The sequence below is a fragment of the Centroberyx affinis genome, unplaced genomic scaffold (genome assembly GCF_046629955.1).
Source record: "Centroberyx affinis isolate AG114_WGS23_722 - 3 ecotype Tasmania unplaced genomic scaffold, CSIRO-AGI_Caff_v1 ptg001444l_1, whole genome shotgun sequence".
NCBI lineage: Eukaryota > Metazoa > Chordata > Actinopteri > Beryciformes > Berycidae > Centroberyx > Centroberyx affinis.
The window spans coordinates 99,925-115,959 of record NW_027279918.1 but is presented as its reverse complement, the minus strand read 5'-3'; the positions used below and the strand labels follow the sequence as shown (position 1 = coordinate 115,959).

The 16,035-nt window shown below is 40.1% G+C and overlaps 1 protein-coding gene across 1 annotated transcript in view; it reads left to right on the top strand.

Moving 5' to 3' along the window:
- The window catches only part of itprid1 (ITPR interacting domain containing 1), a 52,588-nt gene that overhangs the window by 15,740 nt on the left and 20,813 nt on the right, over positions 1-16,035 (top strand). Inside the window, exons 3-7 of the mRNA XM_071526686.1 lie at positions 3,073-3,126; positions 9,951-9,999; positions 12,842-12,919; positions 13,009-13,211; positions 14,979-15,493. Coding sequence (XP_071382787.1) covers positions 3,073-3,126; positions 9,951-9,999; positions 12,842-12,919; positions 13,009-13,211; positions 14,979-15,493 — 899 coding nt within the window. The remainder of the gene's footprint in view (positions 1-3,072; positions 3,127-9,950; positions 10,000-12,841; positions 12,920-13,008; positions 13,212-14,978; positions 15,494-16,035) is intronic.

Below are 16,035 nucleotides of genomic sequence, written 5' to 3'. Positions count from 1 at the left end.
TATAGCTTTTTATCACAAGCAAGTCTCAAAGGACTTTACAGAAAATGAGCCTAACTAGATCTGATTAACAATCACCCATAGAACAGAATGCTATAGGACAAACACAAGGAAGCAGAACAAAGCACACAATAGCAGATTTTAGCAAGACATAACAGCCTACCTATTCTAGCCGAACCTACCCAGCACCACCAGCCTTAGACCCTCAAGGAAAACCTTATTAGGAAAAAAAAAAAAAAGAAAGACACCTTGGGTGGGCCAAGTCCAAAGAGGGATCCCCCACCAGGACGGCATAAGGAAGGAATAAAAACAAAACTAAAACACATAATGAGGAGATAAAATAAAGAGCACAAGCAAGATAAAATACTTGAAAATTAAGAAAAATAAATTCATCAATGAAATCAGATAAAAGGAAACATAATAAACAACACAGAAGAACAATTATGTAAAAGCAAGTTTATAAAAGTGCATTTAAAAGACGAGTCCAGGAGCCCATTGGTATACATATACATTGGTGTGTGTGTGTGTGCACGTGTGTGTGTGTGTGTGTGTGTGTGTGTGTGTGTGTGTGTGTGTGATTTCTCGTCCTCGGTCCCACCTTCTAATAAAATGTGACCTGTGTTTGCAGGGAGGATGCAAAGCATGTGCTACCAAGGGAAGCTGCAGGTACGTCCCCATGGGAAATGCTTCACTTTCTTGCTTCTAAACCGGAAAGATCATTGTCGCCTCTGTTCCTACTTCGACATTATTTTAGCGTTTTATTCGATGCCATTTTATGTACGATCCAATTGCCTGTGATGGTGAGTACAATGTCTCTTTGTCTCGGAGTACTTAATGTAAAGTAGCCCTGGTGAGAGCTTTCGAACAATGGCTGGAATGTAGTAAAGAACGATTGTAGTCAAGTTAGAACGTGACTGGCAAGGGCTTGGCTAAACTGCATAGTGGAAAATGAGGGACACATTCTTGGCTGTATGTATTATGTCATAGATCACCAGTGAGTGAGAGAAAATGCCTAAGTTCTTTGGTAAAGGTCACACAGCTGATGTGCAGAGAAATACAGGGTTACATTAGAGTGTGCGGCTAATGTAAATCATTGATATTGAGGAACATCATTGGTGCTTTATGAAATCCCTTTTAATTTAATGTCCTGAAATAGGTTGTTTTCCCACTCGTTTTTAGTTCTCCTTATTTTCAGTTATGAGTAGATTGTTGATGAAGAGCATTTTTACACCTTCACCCTTCCTCCTTAAGACTGAATTTAAAATCCCACTTCCTGAATTGACGGAATTGAAACTAAATCCAGCACTGTTGAATGAAAGGCCACACTTTAACTAATTAATATACTGGCATTGTCGCTGAGCGGTGTGTATTGTGTGACCGCCACCACCTCCCCGACACCCCACCCCGAGGCCGGCCGATTCAAACGGCATGCAAATGATGGCTGAGAAAACCATGGGAACAGCGACTTGCTCCTTACGCCTCCGCTCCCCCCCCCCCCCCCCCCTTCGCCCTCCAGTGAATCGGCCCTGCTCGGCTGTTATGTCACCCCCAGGATAAGACGGCCTTTGTCCACTTCGCCTTGCTCAGTGAATTCTGCTGTTTCAAGTTTGCATGGCGGACAAACGGATTCAGCCACTGTTGGGAGGCCTGGAGTGGAGCTTCGTTTTTTCCCAAAAAATAATTCTGTATGTTTTAGTGTAGAGTCTTCCATATAGGGTGCGAACTGCAGTGATGCTGGGTACTGGAGAATGACAAAAACATATCGTCACTTGGTTGTAATGTCTCAAGAATCTGGGCTTAAAAGTAGGACTGAACAATTAATCGAAATTTTATCGAAATCGCAATATGGCCTACTGCAATTTTCAAATCGCAGGAGGCGCAATATTTGTTAAAGGTGAAATGTGTCAAAATACCATTTTAAATGAAATATTGTGGTGCTGCAGAGATGTCCTGGCCTACACATCATATTCTACAGACTTAAGAAAACATCTTTGTTTGGTACAGATCCCCGCAAAAATCACACCATAATCATTTTACTACGTTTTTCAATGAAAATGAGAATAATGATGTAAAAATGATCATTCCCTCTAATATCGCAAAGCATATCACAGTTGCAATATCAGTCAAAATATTCGCAATTGGATATTTTTTCAAATCGTTCAGCCCTACTTAAGAGCAGCGCAATTTCACCAAATTTTGTGAAATGAGGACAAATTCTGAAATATATTATATGTCATGGACACGAATTGTGAGAACATTGTGTTCTTCCACCATGAAAGGATAATATGACAAAAGTTTGCCATGTGAAAAGGTTATAAGCAAGTAGGGCTGGGCGATATGGTTGAAATCAATATCATGATAATCATAAGGATTTTTCTCAATATCAATATATATCACGATATGGTTCATGTATGCAAAATCACGTTAAATAATCAAATTAATGTTCATCTCATTGAACCAAATGGTGATGTTAGGTGTGGTGTCAAACAAAACTGAAATTTTCAAATAATATTCCTACCATACCTCATTTTAGTTTTTAAGTAAAATTTGCTTGTCATCATCAATTTAGATAGCAAAAATGTGAGTCACAATGTTAAAATATCTTCATATCATCAGGATATGATTCCACTGAAAGACGATAAACGATAATATTGAATTATTGCCCAGCCCTATAAGCAAGTAAAACAACATCAGTTAGGGTTAGGGTTAAGGCTATAGGCAACTAAAAGTTTGGTTAAGTTTAGTCAACTCAAACAATTTGGTAAAGGTTAGGTTAAGTTTTTAGTCATGGTTAAATAAGAAAAACTTTATCTGAAAATTAAAACTTCACTCACAGTAGAAAACTTGAGTTGGGAATTGGTTGTTGGAGTTGAGTACTAGATCAATGTCAAACTACTGGCTGTTTTATAGTCGTATCTCCTGTGGGGGGGGGGGGGGGGGGGGGGGGGGGGGGGGGGGGACAGATTCCTCTCACGTTTTGTGCATGGAGCATGTTATTTGCATTTTGTGATGTTGTGATGTTTTCTTGTTGCTGTCTTCTAAGTCCTATGTTGTTGTGTCCTTGGTCCACTGCAGAGCCTCTGAGGAGAAACCCCAGCAGCGAGGATGACCTAGCCCTGGGTGTTGAAGGTAAACAGCCTCCTGGCCTGGACTTGTATGGTGCCATTCTCAGCAGGAATGCTTTACAGACAGAGTGTAGCACACAGGATCTGCAGTTTTGCAAAACATCCAAAAACATCCATCCAATTTTATTAGAGAAAAATAACAATACAGCAACAAGACAAAAAAATAGAACAGAAACATAAACAGGTATAAACATAAAGAAAGAAAGAAAAAAAACTATGTACATAGCAACTGTGGAACAAAATATATTAACTTTACAGAATGAAGACCACAGCCCACTTAAGAACAAAAAAAGAGGTCAGACTGATAAACGCAATCACATATATAAACATATATGCATGTACACATACACACACATACTGTTATCAATGTTTAGAACATCCCACACAGTTACAGAACTATTATACAGCAAGTCAAGTAAAAGATGGAATCAATAGCTAGCGATGCTATGCTCTAGGCTAACCCAGAGGTCTAGCAGCTGAAGCTGTAACTAACGCTAACCAACTGCACCCAATAACATTTAGCCACTTACTAGCAACAGGTTGTTTGTGAGAATATCACTTGACAGATATTTATGTGCAGAGAAACTGTGACAAGCTCACATTTGCTATGTTGCATCAACAAGAAACGTAAGCTAGCTAGCTTGTGTGGCTAACGTTAGCTACATCACAGGTTGCTGTCCAATAGGTCCTGTACAGACCGGACTGCTTGTTTAGAAACCTTGAAATCTCAGCAGCCATTTAGGTAACAGAAATGTTATCGGAGGGCGGGAATAGCCAAGGGGTAATGTCTTTATCCTTATAGAGCTTGCTGTAAATATATAATTTGTTAACGATTAATCTTACACTGCTTCCCTTTAGTTTGTGTTCTCTGTGCACGGGATAAAGCTTGTTCCTCCTATCCACAATCTCTGGTGGAGGGTTTCCCAGTCTGCCTTTGTCCGTGTGCATGAATCAGCTCTTTATGTTTAAAGTGCCTAAACTTAACCACAATCGCTCAATGTCCTTTCTTGAGTATTGCGTCATTGTAGGAGCCATCCACAACACCTCTGCTGCTCTCTCTGCAGTCCTCCATGTTTTCTTCCTTCATCTCAGGGATCCCTCTGCAAATTAAATTGTCTCTCGTGGATAAGGTTGTAAGATCCAGCATTTTCTCTTTAATTTTGAAATTCTCATTAGAGACATAGTTTACCGCTGACTGTAAGTTTCACTTTTCCTTTCAGCACCTTGGTTTCATCATGCGTCTGCTGTACTAGATCAACAGTGAATTTTGTCGTATCTTTCAATTCCTTAAAAACACCATGTAATGAAACCAGTATGTCCAGTTTTTCAGTTTTTCATTTATGGCTTCAAGCACACTCATAGCGTTTGAGGTAATTTGTGATAGCAAAGATTCAAATTTCCTGGGCTATCCAAATCTCAGATGTAGCATTTAGCAGACTGGTGTGAGGATTTGATCCTTATGCCTTCACCTGTGTATAAGTCACCTGGAGAAGAGCTTGGTGTTCCGTCCTCCATAAACAGAGCAGGTACCTGTCAGTTGGCTAGAATGATCTCAGGAAAAAAGTTTTTTGAAGCAGCGTTCAATACTTAAAGAGTAACTAAACCCCACCCAAATCTTTAGTGAAGCCTGACACCTAATGGTGAAAAGTAGGGTACTGCACTGGCCGTCTGCTATTGGCTGGTGTTTGTGCCAGGTGATGTCACCTTCCATAGAGTACAACAGGTGGTGACATCACCTGGCACAAAGACCAGCCAATAACAGATGAGCAGTGCAGTACCTTACTTTTTACCACTAGGCGTCAGGCTTCACCACAGATTTGGGTTTGGAGTTTAGTTACTCTTTAAAAGTTCCACATTTTGTTTCAATCTACCGCACCACATTACAGCCAAGCGTTCCCACTCGCGCATGCTCAGTTCTCGCCCAAATTATTTATCTACAAGTGTGCTTAGACTTCTAACACCATCCAGTATACAGAGAGGAGAAAAAGTTGTTTCGCGGATGTTTTGTGTATTTATACTGAGGTGAAGTATTGGCGGACTGTTTTGCCTCTGTACTCCTTACTGACAGTTCCCAGGACACAGGGGAATGATTTAAGTCAGTGGTTCTCAATCATGTATCATCAAGGCCCATAGCTAAATTCTGACAGGCAGTAGCTCAAATCAGATTTTCTTAAAAGCCTAAACAGCAAAAAAAAACCCACATAATCCAATCTTTTCAGGAGGGAGATAACCAACTTGAAATGCAATTCGAATCTCATCTCTGAAAATGCAACTCGGTCTCACCAGTCAGATCAGATTTCAAGTGTTGTTTTCCCCGTCATTCACGCGTGACAAGGCTTTGACATCACAAGTTGTGACAGGAAGAGCAGGGAACAACAAACAAATAAAGAGGTTTCAGCCTTCAACAACATGGCAGATACCAGCCTCCTCCACTGCTGACATCGTCTTGTTCTGCATAAGAAAATGCAGTAACACTTTATAATAATGATCAGTCATAAGCTATTTCTAAGCTTTACTTAATAATTAACTACATAATAATAATTTATACATGTTTTTAAATAATTCATAAATAATTAGTTATTATGTTAATTAAGCATTCACAAAATATTTATAGACATTTTGGTAACACTTTACAATAAGGGTCACTAAGTTAAGGGTTAGTTAATGCTTAATAAGGGTTAGTTAATGCTTAATAAGCATTAACTAACCCTTAATTAACAGTTAACTAATGTGTAATTTACTAATGGTATTCATGTTAACTAAGGTATTAATTCATACATTATTTCAAAGTTTATAAAGATGACTATTAAATAATGTATAAATACCTTAGTTAACATGAACACTATCAGTAAATGATTACCAGACACATTAGTTAACTGTTAATTAAGGGTTAGTTAATGCTTATTAAGCATTAACTAACCCTTAACTTAGTGACCCTTATTGTAAAGTGTTCCCGATGTTTTTGTAAATAATTCATACAACATTCACTAAAGCTAGTTAATGTGTAGTAAAATATTTGTAAATGTTTTAAGAATTGATGAAAAGCACTAATAACGTATAGTATGATCCTAGATAAACCATTTCTTAATAAAGTTAATAATTTTCTAATGATTGCTAAATCATTTGTCATTTGTAGCAGTTTTATTTGTGGACTGCCCTTTTCCAAAGTGTTTCTCACCTGTTATTTATTCATTTAGTCATTTATAGAATTTTGCAACAGTTTTGTCAAACTTGCCTATAACCTGTAAAAGTTAATTCAAGTTGCCCCTGTTTGTGCCCTCTTTGTGCTCTGTATGCAACTGTTTGGTGTGCTGTGAAGCACAATGAAGCTCCATGGATTCCCTGTTTCCTCTCACTATTTTTAAATATCTATCACTCAAAGCATTGCTTATTTTTGAACTGGCTTCTTTCCTAATATTGAATTCTCATTCATGGAATACTTATGCCCGGCACTGGCATTGCGTGTTCCAAATGAGGCAGTTGCTTTGTGCCAGTTCTGTAATTTAGTTTTGAGATGGCCGTAACCATATTACATATTTTATGACGGTGTTCTGTTTTACACAGGTTGGTCTGGTTGTTATGACTATCTGAATTCTGAACAATGATTATGAAAATGTCAACCTGTAAGGAAATGCTTGGGGCAGCTGTGCCAGTGCTATGCAAATTTGGGATGGAGCAATAGACCTGGCAAGCCCCGCCCTTGAGCCGTTTATAATATGTGAGAAACACTTGCAAATAGATCACAAACAACTTATAAACTTCAACAGATATTTGTTTATGGTGAATAGTTTAAACTTTTGATTAGGGGCTGCAAAAAGTTTTGTATGTGACTAGTAAAAGATTCATGAATACATTTACAGATGGTTTATAACAGGTGAGAAACACTTGGAAAGGGGTAGTCCATAAATAGTTTCAACTTTAGATTAGGGGCTGCAAAAACGTCTACTAACGATTAATAGATTTTTAATTAGATTATGTTAATTATTAACAAGCAGTACAGAAATGGATTATCAAGGATCATATTATGCATGGTTAATATGTTTCAATATTTGTCAATATTTTACTACACATAACTAACATTAGTTAATGTTGTACAAATGATGATGTTGCACAATGTTAAAAAAATATCTACAGTATACATAATGTGTGAATTTTTATTTAACATAACTTATTATTTATTAATCATTTAAATACATGTATAAATTATTTGTTTATTGTTAGTTCATTATTAAGTAACAGCTTATAAATGGCTTATGACCGATCATTATAAAGTATTACCGACATCCAATGTCATAATGACAGCAAAAGATTATCTAAACACGCAAATGTCATTTGAAATCTCATTCATTTTCAAGAAGCCAGAATTGAAGAGCCCCCACCACGCACGCACACACACACACGCACACGCACACACACACACACACGCACACACACACACACACACACACACACTTTTAAACAGTTCCTCTTTGCGTTATGTCCCGCCCACATCCTGTTTCAGCTACAAATACATAGAAGAAGACGCCATCGAAATGCCTTTTCCTTGTGACTTTAACACACAGAGGACCAACTAATCAGTGAAATCAGCTGCTACAGTGTGGAGCTTGTTAAGCGGCTCTGTTTACCTCTTAGCGGCTATCAAGCAAGGGCTCGAGGATGGAGGGATGGAAAGAAGAGTGAGGGAGTGTTTAAGGCCAGGGATGGATCTGTCAGAGAGACAAGGAGAGTTAAACCAAGCAGGCTCTAAATGTGGATGAGGAACGCTGTGCACGTCATTGGCATAACACAGCTGAGACCTACAGTAATACAAACAGAACGAGGTGATCCTCACCAGTCCCTCCCCTCTCTCTCTCTCTCTCTCTCCCTCTCTCTCTCTCGCTGCTGTTGTGTTTTATGTTTTAAAGTGGTAATCCGCAAGATCCTCTTTTTTATTTCATTTTGTCTCCATCTTTGTTGCTCAGCGCTCATTGCTGTGGTGTTTCTGCACTGCACTTCCCAGAGATCCCTTGTCAATCAAACAGTGTGTCCAGTACTGTGACGTCTTTTTCCTTGGATTGTCTGTTGATGACGTTTGAGCTTCTGTAGGTGGCGCTCTTTTCTTTGTCTTTGTCATTTATTTATACTAGTGCAATGCCCGTTCGCTTTGAGCCCCGCTGCTGCACAGAGCACTGTTCGCTTGTTTATTCAAAGTTTATTAATATTGACCGTATTGCGTGTCCAAATTGCACCAAATCCGACACTGCACTTCCTTGGGTCCCCAGCAATACACCTGCCAAGTGTGAAGTAGATCGGACGAACGGTTCTCGAGATATGCGAAGGACACACATACAGACAGACAGAGATTCCTTGCTTTATAGTATAATGAAAATGTTGCAGGTTAGCACTCAAAGGTAGTTTGGAAAGAGTAGGGGCACAAACATGGCAGAGCAACAAGAAAAAAACAGGGTCAGGGCTTCCTTGCATGCAAAAAAGTCATAGAAGTAATTGTGTCCACGTGTCAATGAATAAAAGTGGCACATCGTTTCAACCAAAACAGGTCTTCTTCAGGCAGTTTTTGTTCCTGACTTTGGAAGATGTGCCACCTTTATTCATCGACATGTGGACACAGTTACTTCTATTGAAGTGATTTTTTTGCTTGCAAGGTTAGTACTTTAAAGAGTAACCAAACCCCACCAAAATCTGTGGTGAAGCCTGACACCTAATGGTGAAAAGTAGGGTACTGCACTGGCCTTCTGCTATTGGCTGGTGTTTGTTCCAGGTGATGTCACCTTCCATAGAGTACAATAGGTGGTGACATCACCTGGCACAAAGACCAGCCAATAGCAGATGAGCAGTGCAGTACGCTACTTTTCACCATTAGGTGTCAGGCTTCACCACAGATTTGGGTTTGGGGTTCAGTTACTCTTTAACAAGGAGAACAAAGTTCGGACGATATAAGTTGAATGGATCAGTCCAAAATGTTGTTGGCGTCCTCTCTGTTGCAAGAGCAAAGAGAATACGAGCTTCTCAGGTTCAATAAAAGCAACTCGCGCTGCCAAAATTTCCTCAGGCTCCATAAGTTCAACAGCCGATGTCACAATCTTAGATGTCAGTTCACAAGAATGCATGCCTTATCTCTGTGGTTTGACAGCAGGCGCTCCCTTTGCATCCTCCAATGCCACCCTATCTTTGCATCGCTAACCTCTCTTATGTAAGAGCGAATGACACGGCACTTAAATGAGATCAGAGCACAGTGGACCAGAACAGAACAAAAACCCAGCCACCAGCCATTACCAGCCTGGCAAGGAACAGGTTTTTTTTGTTTTTTTGCGTTTGCCTTTTTAAGGGAAGCTCGCAAAGCTCTTAGAGAGATATAAGAAGATAGAGAGTCCCGAGTGTTTCGACAGGCTTTTTGACAGAAATGGTCTGTGCATGAAATAAAAACACAAGGTATGGCAGTGCAGAGGGAGAAAAGACCACTTTGTCCTTGACACCATGCCAGCGTCAAATGGAGTCACAGCCTAGGAGAGGGAGGCAGAAACGACTGCCAAAACCCAAACACCCTCTGGAGGAAGGGAGAGAGGGAGAGGGGAGAGAGACAGTGAGAAACACTTGCCTAATATAGCAAGTGGAGCCTTGACACCAGCCCTGGACAGGATGTGCTGACTTGATGTTTTTCACCCACAGAAAATCAAGGAGATGTTTCCCCACGCTCTCTCTCTTCCTCTTTTCCCTCTGTCTCTTTTCTCTCGCTGATGTTTTCCCTCTCCGTTTCTGTCATTTATGGCTCCAAATGTACCCCCCCGGTTTGGTTCCGCGTCCAGATAACACTGCTTTTCTCCCCTGCAGCGTCTTTATATGGTAAGCAGGGAGCGAAGACCGTCCAGGAGTTTCTGCGGTAAGCATGGCTCTCTCTCCTTCTTGTTCTCATCTCCTGTCAAACTGTTATGGAGTCAAGCAGCCGGTTATGTAGCGTGAGGATAAAGCCTCACAATCTCAGGCAGAGTGATGGAATTCAGTCGGAACACAGCTGCCAGATGTTACCCGTTCAGTCGTAGGAAATGCGGTTGTGAATGAACATATATCAACATCGAAACTGAAAAACATATCCCATCACAGTACACTAAAGCATAGAGTTGGAAACTGTCAAATTGACTTTTACCAACAACAACTACTAGGAGATAGGACTTTGAGACATTTCAAAATATGTTTTTTGCTCCTTGAAACTATTAAATATTTGCTAATATTCTGTCTGTCTGTGTCCTAAAAACCCCGTCTGACGCAGATCTCGTGAACAAAAATGCATAGCGCTCAATAGATTATGATTACGATGATTATAGAATATTTTTAATATTAACAATACTATAGTAATTTCAATATTATATTCTTTTATATTACATGTATTCTATATAATAATACATTTTAATAAATTATAGTAGTTACATATGTGATACTAGTACTACTACTGCTACTATTACTACTACTACTGCTACTTATTCATTTACTTATTAATTTATTTATTAATTAATAACTAACTAACCCGAAGTTTCATAAAGCCTGGCACAAAGAACCATAACCATAACCATAACATAATCAAGATTATCCACCAAGTGGTAACCTGTGCAAGAGCTGCTGTGTGTGTTCCCAGCTGCTTCTACTGGTTCACCATTAAAGCTGAACCATTAATTCAAAGAATGTTACTCACATCAAAACTCAAAATAAACATATAACTCTTTGGAGTAAGAAACATAATTGTGGCTTTAAGATGGTTTAAAGCTCTTTTTTGTGGATCACATTTTCATAAGTCCTCATAAGTGCTCCTCTTTTTCATCTCTGTGGTTCAGTGTTACATCAGCCAGCACTCTTTTAGAATGAATATGTTGTCTGTAGACTGCAGTAGATTTAAACAGCTCAGACAAAGCTGCTGTGAAGCTGTCTTTAATTGACAGTTGTTATAAACTGTGATGGACAGCTTATGTGCTTGGACAGATAGATAGCCATGTACCAGCCAAGTCATATTTACCATGCAAATAAAGATCAGCTCCCTCCCCTCCACACAGAACCCAGGGCATAGTTTGCATAGAAAGGGAAAGGATTACTGGAAAGTTATGACAATGCTACACAGCTGTACAGAAAATATGAATCAGTCCAAAGAAAAGGAGTTGAGGATAAAAGCACAGGGAAGAGAGGTCAGAGGGGGTTTGGATCAAGAAAGATGAAGAGCAAAATGTAAGTATAGAACAATTGTAATTTTATGTTGTGGCTGGATTCCACTTTTCTACAAGGCATCAGTTCCATGTGACCTCTCCTTCAGCAAAAGTCTATGAGTGAGTTCAGTGGAAAGTTCAGTAGCGAAACGCTTGCGATTTAAGTTAAATGGAGCGTAATCGACAGGATTTAACACAAAAGATTATTTGGCTAGCATTGAAATTGTTAAATGTCATTCCAGGGTCACAGGGTAAAATGCAAGACGAGGGTCAACCTCTGTAAGACACTTTCAGTGAATGATTGTAGAGTCTACTGTCAGGTAGTATTTCTGTGTTTTTTTTAAGTGTTGTGGAATTCTTTGTTTTTTCTGCAGGGTTGCTATCTCAGTTTCCCCTTCAATAAAGTTTAGCAATGAATATGTATGTACTCTCTTGTGAGGGTTTAGACAGGGTTTGACAGGCCCCAAGAGGCAGTGGGAAGTCACTTTTTTTTTTTTTTTTAAATATTCTAAATTTTTTAATATTTGAAGGACTTCATTACCCAGAAATCTTATATGCTGATGCCACTAAACTAAATGTTTACTTATGTAAACTTAGTGTGTGGTGAGGTGGAGATGGTGAAGAGGTTCAGCCACAGAACTGCAGTGGATAGAACGGTCCTTCCACATACAGCATAAAATGGCGATTATGGAATTTTAAGGGTTAATTGCTATGGTGACAATGCAAGTCTGGCCATTAAGGCCGTAAAGTGTGTCACACTTGCTTGAGAACTGTGCAGATGAGTCTTTTAGCAAACTGTCAAAACTCAACTGAAAGCTAACGTTAGCGACGAGGCTAATGTAGCATTATCAAAGATTGTGCTTCTCTCTCTAGCTCTTCTAGTCAACATTAGCATATTAGCAATCTATTATGATATTAGAGACAGAGAAGCTCCTTTGGCCCTCGCTGCAAAACATCTCACCTCAGCACCTTGCCGTAAATTGGGTTATATGGAAGCTAGGTCAACAATACACATAAAAATGGCCACTGCTCTGACCATCCAGGAACTCTGATTTGAATGGGAAAGACTGTTCTATCCATTCAAGTTCTCGCTCACTGCTGTTTGAGAGACACTTTGGATTTCACTCTTAAGTTATGATTCATCACTTCCTGTGTGGAGAAGATTTCCCACCAGAATTTAATTTGGGCAAATAGGGTAAATCTATGGTTAGTGGAGATGGGACGCTCTTCTCTGTTACAGCCCCGCTTTGTGATTTTGGCTGATAAAACAGGTGGATTTTACATGAAAGTCTTGCCTAGTGCAGCTTTAAGTATAATATGGGAAGTATGGGAAAAAGATTACAGTGTTTACATATGGAGACAGGACTTCCAGACAGTCTGGAGGGGTAGAGACATAGATCATTGTAGGAACAGATGGGATGTTTAACCAACCACAAATACGGCAAAACCATGTCAGAGCATCCAAACTCTGAGGTGTGTGTGCATGTGTGTGTGTGAATCCATGATCCGTGATGGTGTGTGGTTTCTGCTCAGGTGGACAAGGTCGAGTCCAGCTCTTACCAGGTGGAACAGCTTCAGCTCTGCAGCTTCGGCCCACTCTGGACCGCTCAGGTTAGACGCTGGCCAGCACACGCTCACATTTGACATTGATTTGCATTGTCGTGAGCTCATGTTCCATCCCCCCTCCCCGTTTTCCCCAGTGTGATGGACGTTCTCAACCTGTGGAACGACGACCCAGAAGAGGTTCTGCTGGACCTGGGCTTCGGCTGCGACGAGCCCGACATCTCCGGACGCATCCCGGCTCGATTCATCAATCACCAGTCTCAGGCAAGGGGAATAAGTCTCCAAGTGTTTCTGGAGGCCCAGAAGAACCGGCTGGACCTGGAGAATCCAGACGTGAGCAGTGAGTCACACACTTTGTATGTTAAGTGAATGAAAAGGCAGTATGACGAGTGTTATGGCTGTGTATGTGTATGCAAAGGCACTTTAAGCGATTGATATATGATACATATGTATGTAGATGTTTAGAATGTTTTTTACACTTCATAACTGTCACACAGTTCCCATACTGGCACAGTACAGTATGTTTATCAAGGTGAATAATGCTTTAAAATGATACACATTATATTACAGTTATAATGGAAAGCTGAACACCACATAGAGGGTCATTTGTACATAACCACTGTTCCAGCTCTCCACAAACACCCTTACTCTTTTTCTCTGGTTAGTTTTTTGTCATTTTTGTCTTTATTAGATTAGATTCAAAGTAGAGAGAGACAGGAAAGATTTGGCTGGTTTTGAACACTGGATTCTTTTCCGGAGGTGGCGGTGGTACATTGGGTTTTTGGATGAGGCTGGTTCGCAGTGCTGCTGCTGGTGTTGTTTATGTTAGCCAGCTACTTCTGTCAGTGAGCTAAAGAACTGCCTGCCTGCTCCAGGAGACTTTGGACATATGCCTCATGTGGGGATCACACCGGTGACTCTCCAGTTTTAAAGTCATTTCTTAAACCATTCGGCCACAACCTGTGAGTGAGGGAGTGAATGAATGAATGAATGAAGGAATCATGCCACATGTGTTCTAATCCAAGAGTGTTCTAAGTGTTCTAATCCAAGACACATTGTGTAATTAACATAAAAATGAGCTTTGAATGACCCAGGCAAGGTAAGAAAGGCCGCAATTCTAATAAGTTATAATAATCTGCAAATAATGTTTTGTTGTCAAATATCCAGCCCTAGTTTTAAGACAGAAAATCAATTTCCCCATTAAAGGAATAGTTCACCCAAAAATGAAAATTCTGTCATCATCTACTCTCTACACAGCAACCTTCTCCAAAACAACTGAAGTCAGTGGGGACCAGTTCTTCAGAGTTCCAAAAAGACCTACAGTATATTTACACCATCATTTAGTGAAAATCTTAACTACAGGTGATTGATTTGCAACAAATAATGGTGTATAGGTCTTTCTATTCACAGTGTGATTGTTTGGCTGTTTTTGTTTTGGAACTCTAAAGAACAGGTCCCCATTGACTTCAGTTGTTTTGTAGAAGGCTGCTACCAAGTTGTGCTGGCAACCTCCCTGTGTGTTATATGGACTAACAAATTTCACCTGTGTTTCATTTGGCATGAGGGTGAGTAGATGATGACAGAATTTTCATTTTTGGATGAACTATTCCTTTAACTTCAATAAACAAAGCCCTTCTCTGAATGTTGGAAAAAGTCTGATCTGAGCATACAAGGATCTTTTCTTCTTGTGCGAATTATATCTCATAATTTTCAGCTCAAACGTCTTTTTTAAACCCACAATATGTTCTGTGTCTGGGTTCACTCTGTAGTTACTGGCTCACATTGACATCAACTGTTTCCTTTAAATGTATATTCTCTAAGAAGTGTTCTTGTCATTTATAGAGACCCTCTATTTCTTAGACCAGGCATTGACACATGAGATCTATTAAAAAGTGTAATGTGCTTGTGGAATTTCAAAGTAAGTGTACTGTCCTCTCGGTTAGAAAATGGAAAATGCCATGCACACTGGTCTTCCATGTATAGTTTATCACCTTTTATAGGTGTCAATATTGATTCTATGACTCAGCGCGGATCCATCTACTTTACATGCTCCGATTTGGGTGTCAAAATGTTTCCTTATCTTCCCTCTCCTCCCTCCCTCTGTCAGATCGTTTTAGACAACTAGAGGTTCTGCAGCAGGTCACCACAGCCTTCTCCTCCTTAGTGGGAGCTTCATCCTCCCCCTCCTCCCCGGGAGCGCCGACGCTGCCTGCCGAGGCCCGGGAGAGGAGACGTCGTATGGGCATGCTGTTCCGACGAGCCTCAAAGAAATCTCTCAGCCAAACCCACAACCAAAACACCCAGGACCCGACCGTCCAGGCCGCCGCCTATCCCAGCGCTGCACCCCAGCCGTCGCAGCCTCTAACCAGCCTCGGAGATAAGAAACCCCCCGTGAAGAGAGCGAAGCCAGGTCTCCAGGAGACTGTATGTCTTAGCCCTCTGGCAGAGGAACAAGGACCGGGTCCAGACACTCAGCCCCAGTCTCAGGTGGCTATTTTCGTAGCCCAGGAGGGAGCACTCAGACCGGGGCCACTGAAGGAAGGTCACCCCCTGACACCCCCCACTGCCATACAGAGGAAGAGGAGCCCAGGGCAGGCTAGAGAATCATTTGAAATGGAAGAGGTAGGTTTAACTCCAATGGCAAATGAAATGTTCGTAGTAGCAAGTCAGTGAGTAAAAAAACCCAAAAAACATTAACAGTGACATTAATAGTGGCAGTAACAGTAACAGTGATGTCAATGGTAACAACACCAGCAACATTAAGAGTGACACTAACACTAGCAACAGTAACAGCGACTCTAGGGTCATCTTTTAAATCTCTTCTTAAAACATACTTTTATTGTCAAGCATTTTTATAACCTTTTACTTTACTCATTTCTTAGCCCTGTTGCCTTGCCTGTTATTTTATTCCATTTGCTGTTATCCCTATGGCTGGATCTGTTTAACTTACCGTACTGCTTTTTAGTGTTTTAATCTTTTTAGTATTTTGTTCTTATTATTATGTATATTTTTATTTTATAACTTTTACCTCACTGATCTATTGTTCTGTCCTTTGTTCTTTTATCTCTCTTGTTTGTGCAGCACTTTGTAACTTTGTTTTGAAAAGTGCTATATAAATAAAGATTATTATTATTACTATTATTATTATTATTATTATTATTATT